The sequence below is a fragment of the Lontra canadensis genome, unplaced genomic scaffold, assembly GCF_010015895.1.
Source record: "Lontra canadensis isolate GAN:19392208 unplaced genomic scaffold, GSC_riverotter_1.0 scaffold100, whole genome shotgun sequence".
Lineage (NCBI taxonomy): Eukaryota > Metazoa > Chordata > Mammalia > Carnivora > Mustelidae > Lontra > Lontra canadensis.
Window position 1 is genome coordinate 317,361 of NW_022631094.1, and position 17,997 is coordinate 335,357.

A 17,997-nucleotide genomic window follows, 5' to 3' on the forward strand; every position below is an offset into this window, starting at 1 on the left:
TTATTCATTGTTATCTGGTTGTTTTGTAAATCTGTTTTTCTCTTTTGCTCTCCTGCTTTGTGGGTTGATGGTTTCCTTTACAGTTATGGTTGGCTCCCATGTTTCCTTTCTCTTATGTATTTACTTATTTATTTTTGTATCTGTTACAGGTTTTTGGTTACCCTCTGGTTTATGTATAACGTCTTATGTATATAGCAGTCTATGTTTAGTGGCTGGTCACTTAAGTTTGAACCCATTCTAAAAGAACCCAATTTTTATTGCTGTCTCCACATTTTATTTATATGTCACACTTTACATATTTTTGAGTATCTCCTGACTAAATTTTGTAGATGTAATTTTACTAGTTTTGTGTGTTCACCTCTATACTGCCTTTATAAGTAATAAATCTATTACTTTTTCTATGTGTTTGCTTTTACCTGTCAATTTTTTTTCCTTTTGTAACTTTCTTCTAGTTATGGCCTTTTCTTCTCCAATTAAATAAACTTGTCAGGTAGAGTATTCTTTGCTGTAGGTATTTTGCTTTCAGCACTTTAAAAATGTGCCACTCTCTTCTGGCCTGCAAAGTTTCTGCTGATAAATCACATGATAGCCTCAGGGAGTTTCCCTTATATGTAACTATTTTTCTTTTATTGCTTTTAAGTTTTTGTCTTTACATTTAATCTTAGTTATTTGAATTATTATGTGTTTTGGTGTGGACCTTATTTGAATTATTATGTGTTTTGGTGTGGACCTCACTGAATTCATCTTATTAGGGGTGGTCTGTGTTTCCTGGACCTGGATTTCTGTTTCCTCCCCCAGATTAGGGAAGTTGGTAGCTATTAGTTCTTCAGATGGGTTTTCTGCTCTTTTGTCTCACTCTTCTCCTCCTGGGACCCCTAGAACGGGAATGTTATTATGCTTGATGAGGTCACAGAGGTCTCTTTAACCTACCCATTTTTAATATTCTCTTAAGCTTTTATTTTGTTAGTTTCAGGTGTACATAGAGTGCTTTACCAATTGCATACATCACCAGCTCCTTCCCAACAAGTACACTTCTTAATCCACATCACCTGTTTAACACATTTCCTTCCCACCCCCCACCTCCCTTCTGGTAACCATCAGTTTGTTCTCTAGTTAAGAATGTATTAGTTTGAATCTTTTTCTTACCTTTGCTCATTTCTTAAATTCCACATCAGTGAAATCATATGGTATTTGTTATTCCCTGAATGATTTCTTTCACTTAGCATAATATTCTCTAGCTCCATGTTGTTGTAAATGGCAAGATTTCATTCCTTTTGGTGGCTGAATAATATTCAATATTACTCATACATAGATGTATGTATATATCGATCTCACATCCTCTTGATCCATTCATCAATTGATGGACACTTAGGCTGCTTCCATATCTCAGCTATTATAAATAATGTTGCTATAAACATAGGGGTACATGTATCCCTTTGAATTAGTGTTCTGGTATGCTTTCAGTATGAGTAGTATGATTGCTGAATCATAAGGTAGTTCTATTTTTAACATTTTGAGGAACCTTCATACTGTTTTCCATAGTAGCTACACCACCAGTTTTCATTCTTACCAACAGTGAAAGAGGGTTCCTTTTTCTCCACATCCTTGCCAACACCTGCTGTTTCTTGTATTGTTGACTTTAGCCATTCTGACAGCTGTGGGGTGATATCATGGTTTTGATTTGTATTTCCCTGATGATGAGTGATGTTGAGCATTTTTTCATTTGTCTGTTGGCCATCTGGATGTCATTTTTGGAGAAATGTCTGTTCATGTCTCCTGCCCATTTTTAAACTGGACTGTTTTTGAGGTGTTAGATTTTTGGCAGTTTTTTTTTAATAAATTTTGGATACTAACCATTTACTGGATATGTCATTTGCAAATATCTTCTCCCATTCCATAGGTTTCCTTTTAGTTTTGTTGTTTCTTTTTTGTGCAAAAGCTTCTTACTTTGATGCAGTCCAAAAAGTTTATTTTTGCTTTTGTTTCTCTTGCCCCAGGAGACCTATCCAGAAAAAAGTTGCTATGGCCAATATCAGAGAAGTTACTGCCTGTGTCTCTCCTAGGATTTTTATGGTTTCAGGTCTTGAATTTGGATCTTTAATCCATTTTTAATTTCTTTTTGAGTATGGTGTAAGACACTGGTCAGGTTCATTCTTTTGCATGTTGTTGTCTAGTTGTCCCAATCCATTTATTGAAGAGACAGTATTTTTCCCATGGATATTCTTTCCTGCTTTCTCAAAGATTGACCATGTAATACTGGGTTTATTTCTGGGACTTCTGTTCTTTTCCATTGATCTATGTGTCTTTTTGTGTGTGTGCCAGTGTCATACTGTTTTGATTACTACAGCTTTGTAACAGAACTGGAAGTCTGGAATTGTGCTATCTCCAGCCTTGCTTTTCTTTTTCAAGGTTGCTTTGGCTATTTGGGGAGGCTTTTGTGATTCCACACACATTTTGGGGTTTTTTGTTCCAGCTCTGTGAAAAATGCTGTTGGCATTTTGATAGGGATTGCATTATATGTGTAGATTGCTTTGGGCAGTGTAGACATTTTAACAATATTTTTCTTCCAGTCCATGAGCATGGAATGTCTTTCCATTTCTTTGTGTCATCTTCAATTTCTTTCATCAGTATTTTAGTTTTTAGAGTACAGGTCTTTTACCTATTTGGGGTTAGGTTTATTCATAGGTATCTTAGTGTTTTTGGTATGCTTGAAAATGGCATGGTTGTTTGATTTCTATTTCTGCTGCTTTGTTATTTGTGTATAGAAATGCAACAGATTTCTGTACATTGATTTTGTACCTGGTCACTTCAATGAATTTGTGTCAGTTTATCTGTTTTTTGGTGGAGTCTTGCGTTTTCTATATATCATGTCATTGGCAAATAGTTAAAGTTTTATTAATTCTTTGTTGATTTGGATGTCTCTTATCCCTTTTTGTTGTCTGATTGCTGTGGCTTGAATTTCCAGTACTATGCTGAATAAAAGTGGTGAAAGTGGATATTCCTCTTTGTTCCTAACCTTAGGGTAGGTCAGTTTTTCCCAACTGAGGATGGTGTTGGCTGTGATTTGTTCATATCGGGCCTTTATAATCTTGAGGTATGTTCTCTCTAAACCTACTTTGTTAAGGGTTTTTACCATGAATGGGTGTTGTACTTTGCCAAATGATTTTCCACATCTATTGAAATGATCATATGGTTCTTATCCTTTCTCTTACTGATGTGATCTATCACATTGACTTGCAAATATTGAGCCATACTTGCAGCCCAGGAATGAATCCCACTTGATTGTGGTAAATGAATTTTTTAATGTATTGTGTTTGGTTTGCTAGTATTTTGTTGAGGATTTTTTAAACATTTATTTATATGAGATGGGAGTAGGGACAGAGGGAAAAAGAATATCTCAAGCAGACAGCTGAGCATGGAGCCAAACACAGGGCTTGATCTCATGACCCTGAGAACTTGACTTAAGCTGAAACCAAGAGTTGGACACTTAACTGACTGAGCCACCCAGGTGCCCCTTTTGAGGATTTTTGCATTTATATTCATCAGAAATACTGGCCTATAGTTATCCTTTTGAGTGGTGACTTTATCTGGTTTTGGTATCAGGGTAATTAATACTGGCCTCATAGAATGAATTTGGAAGTTTCCCTTCCTTTTCTGTTTTGTGGAATAGTTTGAGAAGGATAGGTATTAACTCTTCTTTAAATGTTTGGAATTTGCTTTTGAAGCTGTCTGGTCCTGGAGTTTTGTTTGGGAGTTTTTTCATTCCTGATTGAATTTCTTTGCTGGTTATCAGTCTTTTCAAACTTTCTATTTCTTCCTAATTCAGTTTTGATAGTTTATGTTTCTAGAAATTCATCAATTTCTTCCAGGTTGTCCAACTTGTTGGCATATGGTGGGTTGTTTTTTTTTTTTAATAATATCCTCTTATAAGTGTATTTTTGTGGTGTTGGTTATTATTACTCTTCTTATTTGTGATTTTATTGAGTCCTTTCTCTTTTTTTTCCTGGTAAGTCTGCCTAGAAGTTTTTCAATTTTATTGATCTGTTCTATTGTTTTGTTAGTTTCTGTATAACTTATTTCTACTCTAATCTTTATTATTTTCTCTTTTCTGTTCAGTTTAGTTGTTCTTTTCCTAGCTCCATCAGGTGTATGGTTAGGTTGTTTGAGATTTTTCTTGCTTCTTGAGGTAGGCTTCTATTGCTATAAACTTCCCTCTTTGTACCACTTTCACTGCATCCCAAAGATTTTGAACTATTTTTAAAAATTTTCATTTGTTTCCATGTACTTTATTTCTTCTGTTATTTCCCACTTGACCCATTGATCATTTAATAGCATTTATTTGTGGTCTTTACAGATTTTCTCATGTGGTTGAATTCTAGTTTCATAGCATTGTGGTCAGAAAAGATGGCTTATATAACTTCAGTCTTCCTGAATTTGTTGAGGGTTGTTTTGTGGGCTAATATGTGACCTATTCTGGAGAATGTTCCCTGTGTACTTGAAAAGCCATTGTTTTCTTATTGATCTTCTGTTGAGATGATCTGCCTATTGATTTAAGTGGGGTGTTAATGTTCCCTACTATTATTGTGTTCTTATCAATTTGCTCCTTTGTTAGTAACTTTTTATAAATTTGAGTCCTCCCATGTTGGTGCATAAATATTTATAATTCTTATTATTATCTAATGTCCTTCTTTGTTTCTTGTTACAGTCATTTTTTTTAATCATTTTTTAAATTTATTTTCAGCATAACAGTATTCATTGTTTTTGTACCACACCCAGTGCTCCATGTAATCCGTGCCCTCTCTAATACCCACCACCTGGTTCCCCCAACCTCCCACCCCCCCCACCTCTTCAAACCCTTCAGATTGTTTTTCAGAGTCCATAGTCTCTCATAGTATACCTCCCCTTCCAATTTCCCCCAACTCCCTTCTCCTAACTCCCCATGTCCTCCATGCTATTTGTTATGCTCCACAAATAAGTGAAACTATATGATAATTGACTCTCTCTGTTTGACTTATTTCACTCAGCATCATCTCTTCCAGACCCGTCCATGTTGCTACAAAAGTTGGGTATTCATCCTTTCTGATGGAGGCATAATATTCCATAGTGTATATGGACCACATCTTCCTTATCCATTCGTCCGTTGAAGGGCATCTTAGTTCTTTCCACAGTTTGGCAACCGTGACCATTGCTGCTATAAACATTGGGGTACAGATGGCCCTTCTTTTCACTACATCTGTATCTTTGAGGTAAATACCCAGTAGTGCAATGGCAGGGTCATAGGGAAGTTCTATTTTTAATTTCTTGAGGAATCTCCACACTGTTCTCCAAAGAGGCTGCACCAACTTGCATTCCCACCAACAGTGTAAGAGGGTTACCCTTTCTCCACATCCCCTCCAACACATGTTGTTTCCTGTCTTGCTAATTTTGGCCATTCTAACTGGTGTAAGGTGGTATCTCAATGTGGTTTTAATTTGAATCTCCCTGATGGCTAGTGATGATGAACATTTTTTCATGTGTCTGATAGCCATTTGTAAGTCTTCATTGGAGAAGTGTCTGTTCATATCTTCTGCCCATTTTTTGATATGATTATCTGTTTTGTGTGTGTTGAGTTTGAGGAGTTCTTTATAGATCCTGGATGTCAATCTTTTGTCTGTACTGTCATTTGCAAATATCTTCTCCCATTCCATGGGTTGCCTCTTTGTTTTCTTGACTGTTTCCTTTGCTGTGCAGAAGCTTTTGATTTTGATGAAGTCCCAAAGGTTTATTTTGGCTTTTGTTTCCTTTGCCTTTGGAGACAGATCTGTTTTATCATCTGAAACTAATGATGTATTATCTGTTGGTTAATTGAATATAAATTTAAAAATGATCACAAAAATAGTCTATTTTGTCTGATGTAAGATTGGCTAGGCTGGCTTTCTTTTGACATCCATTTGCATGATAAATATTTCTCCATCCCCTCACTTTCAATATGTGGGTGGGTTTAGGTCTAAAATGTGTCCCTTGTAGACAGCATATAGATGGGTCCTTAATTGTTTTTATCCCTCCTCTCGCCCTTTGTCTTTTGATTGGAGGATTTACATTCAAAGTAATTTTTGATATGTATTTTTTTATTTTTTAAAAGGTTTTATTTATTTATTTGCAGAGAGATCACAAGTAGGCAGAGAGGTAGGTGGGTGGGGAGAGAGCAGGCTCCCTGCTGAGCAGAGGGCCTGACTTAATCCCAGAACCCTGAGATCATGACCTGAGCTGAATGCAGAGGCTTAAGCCACTGAGCCACCCAGACACCCAAAAGATATGTATTTATAGCCATTACTTGTTTTGCAGTTGTTTCTGAAGATTTTCTCTCATCCTTTCTTGTTTAGATTTTTTTTCTTATTTGTTACATATTTACTTGTGGTTTTTAAAAAAAATTTGAGAGACAGAGAGTGCTACTGGGGTGGGCGGGTGCAGAGGGAAAGGGAGAGAGAGAGAACCTTAAGCAGATTCCCTGCTGAGTAAGGAGCCTGACTTGAGGTTTGATTTCACAACCCTCAGATCATGGCCTGAGCCAAAATCATAATTTGGATGCTCAACTCACCTAGGTGCCCGTTATTAGTGGTTTTTGGTTTGTGGTTGGGTTTTTATGTAACACTTTCTGTACATAGCAGTCTATATTAAGGTGAGGGTTGTTTACGTTTGAACCCATTGTTTACTCCTCTCCATGTTTTTTGGTATATGGCTTCATATTTAAAAATCTTTTATTTTGTGAGTTCCTTTATTTTTTTACAGAAACACTCATTTTTTCCCTCCTGGCTTTTGTGTTTCCTACCTTTATACTATCACTCCTGGATTTCCTTTCTACTCAAAGAATCCACCTTAATATTTCTTGCAGGTCATGAACTCCTTTAGTTTTTGTTTGTCTAGAAAGCTCTTTATCTCTCCTTCTAGTCTGTGTAATATCCTTACTGGATAGGGTATTCTTGACTGGATAGGGTATTCTTGACTGCAGTTTTTCCCATTCAGTACTTTGAATATATCCTGCCACTCTCTTCTGCTTTGAAAGTTTCTGCTGCAAAATCCCCTGCTAGCCTTAAGGGGTTTCCTTTGTGTATTACTGTCTTCCTTTGCTTCTTTTAATATTTTTTGTCACTATATTTTGCCATTTTAATTACAATATATTTTGGTATGGATCTGCCTTTGTTGATTTTGTTGGGGGTTCTGTGTGCCTCCTAGATTTGGATATCTGTTTCCCCAGATAAGGGAAATTTCAGCTCTTATTTCTTCAAATAAACTCTCTGGCTCCTTTTCTCTCTCTTCCTTGGGTACTCCTATAATGTGAATATTACTGCATTTGATGAAGTCAGTCATTGAGTTGCCTGAGTATTCTCATTTTGCATAATTTTCTCTCATTCAGCTTGATTACTTTCCATTACTCTGATTTCTAGGTCATTATTTCTCTACTTCTTCCAGCCTGCTGTTCTCTTCACCAAACATGTTTCTCATTTTGTTGATTAAGTCCTTTATCCCTGCTATGTTATTCATCTCTGTGTTTGTTGGTCTCAGTGATGCCTTCTACTCTTTTCTCAAGCCCTGTGACTATCTTCTTGATTATTACTTTAAACTCTCTATTAAGCATTTTACTCCTGTTTCACATGTCTCTGGTTGTGGTCCTGTCCTGATGTTTCATTTGGGATAAATTCCTCTGTCTTCTCATTTTGTCTAAGTCTCTGTGCCTGCTTCTTTGTCAGGAAAGTCAGCTAGATCTCCTGTTCTTGAGGGTAATGGCTTTATGGAGAAATTCTGTAGTTCCTTGATATATAGTGTTCCTTATTCCTCAGGGATTACCTTCAGGGAGTATCTCCAGTGTGTGCTGTGTGCACTGTGTTGTTTAGCACTTGCCCCTTTATCTTTCAAGCCAGTCACCTGCAGAGGCTCTATGTGTGGGCAATGTTTTGTCCCTGGACTGAATGAGGCAATTTTTAACTAGCTGTGTTCTGGCCTGCTAGTGAAATGAAATTTGTCACCACCACTGTCAGAACTGATGTCCTGCAAAGTTCCTGGGTCAGGAAACATGGTGTGGGTAAGGGTTTGGGTTGATGTTCTGGGGAACAGGGCCTGTCATGCTGGGACTAATGCAGTCATGACTGGGAAGGCACTTCCACTGGAGTAGGTGGGGGGAAGTTTGGTGTAAGCAAAGTAGTCAGCCCGTGTCTGCACTACACTGATTCCTGCAGGTCCTGTGGTTATGCTGTGGGACCAGGGAGGGAAATGGCATCTGCCAGTTCCTTTGTTCCCTGTGAGGGATGGCTCTATGAATGCTGCCTCTCTGGGATGCACTCAGATATGTACAAATAACCTCCCCACTGTGTTCCCAGATGCTCTTCAGATCAGTTTCCATGCTGTATGTTGTGGGCTGTTTGCCCTGTCTTTACTCCCAATAGCAGAATCTGGGCTCTCTCAAAGCAAAGCCCAATGACCTTTAAAACTCCGGACTTTAAGCCCACGGGTTGCCAAAAATCAGAAAATTTGGCCTCTCTCGCTTTCTAAGCCACTTGCTGTGGGGATTAATTTCCCCTATGCACTCCTGTCTTTCACCCTTATCTGTGTCCATGGTGATGACTATCTGTTTCTCTCTCCAAACCATGTCTCTGCACTTTCCATCTTCTTCAATGTGGCCTTTTCTCTACCTTTAGTTATGGAGTTTGTTCTGCCAGTTTTCAGGTTTATTTCTGGGGTATGTAGGATGATTTGATAATTACCTAGTTGTATTCTTGGGGTGGGGCAAACTAAGGGTCCTCTGCCTGCTGCCATCTTCCCTTCTCCTATAATATACTTTTATATTTTGGCTGCTCAGCTTGATTACTTTCCATTACTCCATCTTCCAGTAAGTTGATCCATTCTTCAGCATCCTCTAATCTCTTGTTGATTCCTTCTAGTGTACTTTTCAATTCCGTTAGCTTATTCTTTGGCTCTGTTTTATATTGTCCCATTGTAGAAGTTCTGAGTTCATTTACTTTTCCCTCAAGTCCAGTGAGTATCTTTATCAACCATATTACTTATCTGTTTCATTTTGCTTTTTTTTTTTTCAGTTTCCCAGAATTGTTTATGTACCACATCCAGTGCTCCATGCAATACATGCCCTCCACAATACCCACCACTAGGCTCACCCAATCTCCCAGCCCCCTCCCCTCCAAAACCCTCATTTAGTTCCTCAGAGTCTACAGTCTCTCATGGTTCTTCTCCCCCTCCAATTTCCCCCAACTCCCTTCTCATCTCCATCTCCCCATGTCCTCCGTGTTATTCCTTATGCTTCACAAATAAGCAAAACCATATGATAATTGACCCTCTCTGCTTGACTTATTTCCCTCAGAATAATCTCTTCCAGTCCCGTCCATATTGATAAAAAAGTTGGGTATTCATCCTTTCTGATGGAGGCATAATACTCCATAGTATATACGACAACATCTTCTTTATCCATTCATCCGTTGAAGGACATCTTGGTCTTTTCCACAGTTTGGCCACTGTGGCCATTGCTGCTATGAACATTGGCCCTTCTTTTCACTACATCTGTATCTTTGGGGTAAATACCCAGTAATGAAATTGCAGGGTCATAGGGTAGCTCTATTTTTAATTTCTTAAGGAATCTCCACACTGTTTTCCAAAGTGGCTGTACCAACTTGCATTCCCACCAACAGTGTAAGAAGGTTCCCCTTTCTCCATGCCCTCACATGTTGTTTACTGTCTTGTTAATTTTGGCCATTCTAACTGGTGCAAGGTGGTATCTCAATGTGGTTTTGATTTGAATTTCCCTGATGGCTAATGATGATGAACATTTTTTTCATTGTCTGTTAGCCATTTGTATGTCTTCTTTGGAGAAGTGTCTGTTCATGTCTTCTGCCCATTTTTTGACGTGATTATCTGTTTTCTTGAGTTTGAGGAGTTCTTTATAGATCTTGGATATCAGCCCTTTATCTGTAGTGTCATTTGCGAATATCTTCTCCCATTCCGTGGGTTGCCTCTCTGTTTTGTTGACTCTTTCCTTTGCTGTGCTTATCTTGACAAAGTCCCAAAATTCATTTTTGCTTTTGTTTCCTTTGCCTTTGGAGACCTGTCTTGAAAGAAGTTGCTGTGGCTGATATCGAAGAGGTTACTGCCTATGTTCTTCTCTAGGATTCTGATGGATTCCTGTCTCACGTTGAGGTCTTTTATCCATTTTGAGTTTATCTTTGTGTACAGTGTAAGAGAATGGTCGAGTTTCATTCTTCTGCATATAGCTGTCCAGTTTTCCCAGCACCATTTATTGAAGAGACTGTCTTTTTTCCACTGTATATTTTTTCCTGCTTTGTTGAAGATTATTTGACCATAGAGTTGTGGGTCCATATCTGGACTCTCTACTCTGTTTCACTGGTATAGGTGTCTTTTTTTGTGCCAGTACCATGTTGTCTTGGTCATCATAGCTTTGTAGTAAAGCTTGAAATCAGGCAACATGATGCCCTCAGGCTTGTTTTTCTTTTTCAACCTTTCCTTAGCAATTTGGGGTCTTTTCTGGTTCCATACAAATTTTAAAATTGTTTGTTCCAGCACTTTGAAAAATGCCAGTGGAATTATTGGGATGGCATTGAAAGTATAGATTACTCTGGGCAATATAGACATTTAAAAATGTTTATTGTTCTGATCCATGAGCATGCAATGGTCTTCCATCTTTTTGTGTCTTCAATTTGTTTCATGAGTGTTCTGTAGTTCCTTGAGGAAAGATCCTTTACCTGTTTGGTTAGGTTTATTCCCAGGTATCTTATGGTTTTGGTGCTATAGTAAATGGAATCAATTCTCTAATTTCCCTTTCTATATTTTCATTGATAGTGTATAAGAAAGCAACAGAGTCAGTTGCTTTCTTATTCCTTTTTTTTCTATTGCTCTTTGTTATTTGATGATATTCTGTAGTGGTATGCTTAGAGACACTTATCTGTATCTACTATAGGTTTTTGTACTGTAGTTACCATGAAGTCCATATAAAACAACTTAAAACAGTGTTTTAAAGATCATAAGAACTAATTTTTGAAGGCATTCTAAATCTCTATACTTTAACTCTCCCCTTCTATTTTGTTTTTGATGTCAAAATTTACAACATCGTTTTAATCCATTAACAAATATGTGTATAGTTATTTTTACCACTTTTGTGTTTTAACCTTTATACAGGCTTTATAAATGATTAACCCACTCCCAAACTTACTTGATTTTGAATTTTAGTTTATATTTATCTGTACCAGTGAGATTTATACTTTTATATATTTTTACCTGCTTTTTTTTTTTTTCCCAGCTTAAAGAACGACCTTTAATATTTCTTGAAAGGTGGGTCTAGTGGTGATTAATTCCTTGTGCTTTTGCTTGTCTGGAAAATATTCTCTTTCAATTCTGAAGGAAAGTTTTGCTGGGTAGGGTATTCTTGGTTGGCAGTTTTTTTCTTTCCACTCTTTATAGGTATACCTCTGAGATATTGTGAGTTCTGTTGCAGACTACCACAATAAAATGAATGTTGCAATAAAGGAAGTAAAATGAGGGGGTTTTTTGTTTCCCAGTATATATAAAAGTTATGTTTACATTATATTGTGGTCTGTTAAGTGCACAATAGTATTATATCTATCTATATACCTTAATTTAAAAATACTTTGCTAAAAATTGCTAAACATCACCTGAACTTGCAGGGAGTAGTAATCACTAATGACTACTAACTGATTACAGTGGTAGTTGTGAAAGGTTGAGGTGACTGGGGCAATTTCTTTAAGATGACAATGAACTTTGCCAGAGTGACTGACTCTTCCTTTCATTCCTCTGTAGCATGTAATGCTGTTTGATAGTATTTCACCTGTAGTAGAACTTCCTTGTCAAAATTGGAATCAATCCTCTCAAACCCTGCTGCTTATCAACTAAGTTTATGTAATATTCTAAATCATTTATTTTCATTTCAACAATCTTAATAATATCCTCATCAGAAGTAGATTTCATCTCAAGAAACCACTTCCTTTGTCCGTAAGAAGTAACTCCTCATCTGTTCAAGTTTTATCATGACTTTGTAACAATTCTGTCCAATCTTTAGGCTACACTTTTTTTTTAACATTTTTTATTATGTTAATCACCATAAAAATAGTTTTTGAAGCAGTGTTCCAAAAAATTCATTGTTTCTAATTCTAGTTCTTTTCTACTTCCACCTCATCTGCAGGGACTTCCTCCTTAAAGTTTTGAACCCTTTAAAGTCATCCATGAGGTTTGGAATAAACTTTTTCCAAACTCCCTGTTAATGTTGATTTATGACATTTTTCCATCAATGATGAATGTTCTTAATGGCATCTAGAATAGTTTTTATTTTGCCCAGATTATCAGAGGAATCACTCTCTGTGGCAACTATAGCCTTATAAAGTATAGTTTTTAGATAAGTAGACTTGAAATATGAAATGACTCCTTGATCCATGGGCTGCAGATGGCTATTGTTTTAGCAGACATGAAAACATTAATCTCATTGTACATCTCCATCAGAGCTCTTGGGTAACCAGCTACATTGTCAATGAGCAGTAAAATCTTGAAATATTTTTTTTTTCCCTGAGCAAGTCTCAGTGGGCTTAAAATCTTCAGTAAACCATGTTGTAAACGCATGTGTGTTCAGCTTGCTTTTTTGTTTTATTTATGGAACACAGAGTAGATTTAACATAATATCTAAGGGCCATAAGATTTTCAGAATGATAAATAAGCATTGGCTCCAACTGAAAGTCACCAGCTGCATTAGCCTTTAACAAAAGAGTCAGCCAGTCCTTTGAAGTTTTGAAGCCAGGCATTAACTTCTCCTCCCTAGCAATGAAAGCCCTAGATGGCATCTTTTTCCAATAGAAGGCTATTTCATCCCCATTAAAAATCTTTTAGTATAGCTGCCTTTATTAATTATCTCAGGTAGATCTGGAGAACTTGCTGCAGTTTCTACATCTTCACTTTGTGCTTCACCTTGTACTTTGATGTTATGGAGATGGTGTCATCCTTAAACCTCATGAACCAGCCTCTGATAAGTTCACACTTTTCTTCTGTAGCTGTTTTTTTTTTTTTTTTTCTCCACATCAGCCAAAAACCTGTTTTTCTTTCTTATCATTTGTGTTGACTGGAGTAGCACCTTTAATTTTCTTCAAGAACTTTCCCTTTGCATTCACAGGTTGGCTAACTATTGGGTATAAGGGGTTTAGATTTCAGCCTGTTTCACATTTTGCCATACCTTCCTCACTGAGCTTAATTATTTCTAGCTTTTGATTTAAAGTGAGAGGTATATGACTCTTCCTTTCACTATCCACTTAGAAGCCATTGTAGGCTTATAAACTGGCCTAATTTCACTATTGTTTTGTCGCAGGGAACAGGGAGACCCAGAGTGAGGGAAAGAGATGGGGGAAATGGCCCCCCATTTGGTGGAGCAGTCAAAACACATACATTTAAATTTGCCTTCTTATGTGGATATGGAACAAATAAAAGTAACATCAAAGATCCGAGGTCACCAGGACATATAATAATGGAAAATTTTGAAATAGTTCAAGAGTCACCCACTGTGACACAGAATTACCAAAGTGAAAAAATGTTGGAAAAATAGCACCAATAGACTTGCTCAGCAAATTGCCACAGATCTTAAAATTGACAGAAAATGCAGTATTTATGAAACACAACAAAACCAGGTATTCCTGTATACATCATGCAAGTCTCTATGGGCCTAGAAAATTTCTGAAGAATCTGATGGTCGTGTGTGTGGGTGTGTAGGGGTTCCCTTGTACGTAAGTTTTTTTTTTCCTGTTTTTAAGATTCTCTCCTGTCTTTGACAATTTAGCACTGAGCTACACTGTGATCAATCTCTTTGGGTTCATCTTATTTCATATGCTGTTTAATATTCTGGCCATCCTAGATCTACATGCCTATTTCTCCAGGTTAGAGAAGTTTTCAGTCATTATTCTTTAAATACATTTTCTACCTCTTTCTCTGTTCTTCTTAGGGGATAACATCAAGCAGACCAACATTCACATTATGGGGTCCCCAAAATTCCATCAGCTATCTTCACTATTTTTTAATCTTTTTGCTGTTCTGACTGGATAAGTTACACTGCCCTGTCCTTTGAATTCGTGGATCATTTTTTCTGTGTTTTCAAGTGTGCTGTTTAAGCCCTCTGTAGTATTTTTCTCTTCAGTTATTGTGTTCTTCAGCTCTGTCCCTTTTATTAGGTACTTTCTTCTATATTTGTTGAATTTTTCACTTGGTTCATGTGTTATTCTCCTGAATTGAGTGGACATCTTTATCACTTATTTTGAACTCCTTGCCAGGTACATCACTTATCTCCATTTCATTAAGATCTTTTTCTGGGGTTTTATCTTGTTCTTTTGTTTGGAACATATTCCTCTGTTTCTTCATTTTGATCTATTCTCTGTATTGATTTCTATGCATTAGATAAAAGAGCCACATCTCCCATTCTTCTCTGGCTTATTAGCTCTTGGCTGTCTCTCAACCCCTGTGACTGTCCAAGCAGCCTGCTTTATTTTTAGTGGCTTTGAGAAGTGGAGATTGTGCCAAGACCTTTCACTGTCTCAAAGGGGAGGATCTCAGTCAGCATCTGGATTCATGCTGATTGGAAAGCAGAACTTCAGGTAGCAACTTTTATAGTTTGCAAATGGAATTGATTCTCTAATTTCTCTTTCTACAGTTAAATTGTTAGTATATAAGAAAGCAACTGATTTCTGTGCATTGATTTTGTATCCTGCCATATTACTGAATTGCTTATTGTCACTACCTTGAACTGGAACCCTATCTTTCTTTTTGATAATAGCCCTTCTAATAAGTAGGAAGTGATGATAATTGTGGTATGAATTTTCATTTCTCCAATGAGTAGTGATGTCTAGCACTGTTGCATATACCTATTGGCTGTATTTATGTCGTCTTTGGAGAAATCTATTGAAGTCTTCTGACTGAGAGACCCTGGAACTGGTTCCTAGGTAGGAATGAGGTCTCTCTGATACATGAGTGGCCCAGACTCCTCCTGAATCCCTTGGCATATGACGCTGGATCCCATAGGTCTCTCAAAGGCACTAACGTTTAGTAATGGATGCCTATTTATTGTTGGGTTGGGGGACAAAAACAAGGGATATCTTAGGCTGTTGTGTGATACTAATGTCACTCTTCAACCTTAGAACAGTATTATTTGTTGTAGGTATATGTTTGTATAAGTGGGAATATTACAGTGGGATGAAGTTCCAAAATGACTAGGTCATGGGGTATATGCAGTTTTCATTTTGGTAGATAAAGCCAAATCACTTTTTATAGAGGTTTATACTCTATCCACAGTATAAGAGTGCCTATCTCTCTAATAATTAACTTTTTGACTTTGTCAGTCTGAAAAACAGCAATTCATTATACCCCTCATTTGCATGTATCTTTATGCTTCCTTTCCAGTGAACTATCCCAATTCTTTGTGAATTTTTTAAATAAAGATATTTTAAAATTAATCTCTACACCCATGTGGTGCTCGAACCCCAAGATCGGGAGTCACATGCTCTACCAGCTGAGCTAGCCAGATGTCCCACTTTGTATATTTTTGTTTTGGGGCCTGGTCTTTTGCTTATTAGTTTATTGGCGTAACAAAATTTAGAATATCTTTGTTTTCTGTAAAAACAAAACAAAACCAAAAGAACCAGGGTGGCTTTGTTAAGAAAGAAAAACTCCGTTTTAAAAAGTGCCCCTTCCTTCAAGCCCATCCTGCCATGACCAAAACAGTTTGCAGAGTGGGAGTATTTGATGCTTAGTACAGCAAAGCCCTATAAGTAGAAATACCCTGAAGGCCCTCTTGGCTGATCCTCACACTCCAGCTCCCCTGGAAAATGTTTTAAACTCAGGTTAGAATTTAATAGGCAAAATTGCTGAATCAGAGAAAAAGTGAAGGCTCACAAACCCCCTCAGGGAATCAGTAGCACACAAGTTGGTAAACATATAAAAAGACAAACCATGCAATAGCTTTTAAAAATTAAACTATGGAAGTACAGAGAGGGTCCTTTGTGTTTGCTGAGAGGGCAGGGTTCACAGGGTGAAACAAGAAGGGCACTTGAGGGTTGTCCTCTTCCTGGGGCTGGAGCCATTGGCTGTCAGAGTCTGTGTTGTTGGGTACTTGATAGCACCCAGGGAAATTCCTCTAGGGAGGCTTTATGAAACTCACCTGCCTCTCCCATGGCATTTTCCCCCACAGCTCATGTGTTCATCAGTGCAGAAGGCTCTGTTTGAGGAGGAGGACCATGTCAAGAAGCTGCAGCAGAAGGTGGCCACTCTGGAGAAGCGGAACAAGCAGCTTCGGGATCGGGTGAAGAAGGTCAAGAGGTCATTAAGGCAGGCACGGAAGAATGGTCGACACCTGGAGCTGGTGAACCAGAAGCTCAGTGAGAAGTTAGCAGCTGCAGCAGGTGCCCTCCCACACATTAATGCCCTGGGGCAGGAGCCACCAGGTGCCACGTACCTGCGGGGGTAACAGCGCTTGAGTAGTGGTCTTGCCTGGCTCTGCTGGAACATGTTGCCTCTTGCCAGGGATTGTAAAGTAATGGTAGGTTTTAATGTGCACATGGGTCAAAAAGTCTTGTAGATGTTTTAAATATGCATTTGGTAGTGTCTAGTTACTTGAATGGGCAAGTTTTGTTATTAGTTGCTGGGCTCCTTCCCCTCCCTGCCTCGCTCCCAGACCCAGTGCTTAGAAGTCCAGAGACAGCACGATCCTGGAATGTCATGTGCTTGCCTAGGGTCTGTCTTCAGCTTTCAGGAGCACACTGGAAAGTCTGGGGGAAAGAATATTTTAGAATCTCTACATGTACAAGAATCAAGGGGTTCAACCTTATTGCAGAAGAGGCTGTGAGACCTCCAGCTCTGAGCTCCAGGACCATCATTAGTTTTGAGAAGGGATCTGCAGCAAGTCTTGGAACTTTTGGAAGGTGGATGGCAACCTTGCAAAGCACCCAAGGATGTCTGTAAATAACCATGTGCAAGGTGTCCCTACTTCAGCCAGCTGAAGCACAGCTCATAATAGTGCAGTGGGGAGAGGGGAGTAATTGAACAAGATGAATTATACCTGATTTCCAAGACCAGTTACCCAGAGTTAAAGAGGATACCTAGGGGTCACTTTAAAGGGGTATTGCCTTTGTGGACTGGTCATGCTTTATCAAACCGTGTTGCTGAGTTGGCAAGAGCCTGCACAATATCTCAGCCCCTGCTAAATGCAAACTTACTGTTGGCTCATTAACTCCTTCCAGCTGCTCTGAATTTGAGGTGAGTTGACCCAGTACACTGTTAACTTCTGCAAAGATACCTCCTTACCTATTGGAATCAAGTGACCTTGCCTCATTCCCAACCAGGCACCCAAAGAGCTTGTTCCAGGCGGTTCTCCAGAGGCTTGATGCAAGCATTTTCACCACCTAACTAAATTGGCTGTAAGGTAATTTTGTTCTCAGAGAAAATAACTGTCAATAGAGACATGAAAGCAAACTAAGTTCCATTTTTATATTACATGAAGCTTAGCCCTCCTAGTAGTCTATGACCAGTCTACATAGTGGTTTTAAAACAGTGGATGATAACTCCATATATCAACTTGATAGAAAATACAGTAACTGGGAGTGTGAAATAAGACTGTAAGGCCAGATTGCATACCATACTGTAATACAAAATAATAGCTTATCAGTTATAAAAACGCAAATGCTTTACAGCTTTTTTGTCTGTCCCATAGAACTTCTGAATGTCTATCACCAGACATGTATCATTATGCTAAGAATGAACAGTCATGTAGACAGCTTTCATAATGTAATACAAAGCTCAGTTACAAACATGCATCCTAGGATTTTGGAAAACAGATACTTCTCTTAGGACATAATGAAGAAATTAGTAAGGTCCCTCTTATATTTTTTGTTAGTTTATCTTTTACGGCCAAATTGCCTTCTGCCCAATGAGTTATGCAGTGAAAATGCTTGTGGCAAATATGCC

General features: G+C 38.0%; 1 protein-coding gene across 1 annotated transcript in view; it reads left to right on the top strand.

The window, feature by feature from the left end:
• Nucleotides 1-16,664, top strand: part of CCDC3 (coiled-coil domain containing 3) — a 107,315-nt gene extending 90,651 nt beyond the window's left edge. Inside the window, exon 3 of the mRNA XM_032837814.1 lies at nucleotides 16,226-16,664. Within this exon, the coding sequence (XP_032693705.1) occupies nucleotides 16,226-16,501 (276 nt within the window). The 3' untranslated portion in view covers nucleotides 16,502-16,664. The remainder of the gene's footprint in view (nucleotides 1-16,225) is intronic.
• Nucleotides 16,665-17,997: the final 1,333 nt, after the last annotated feature.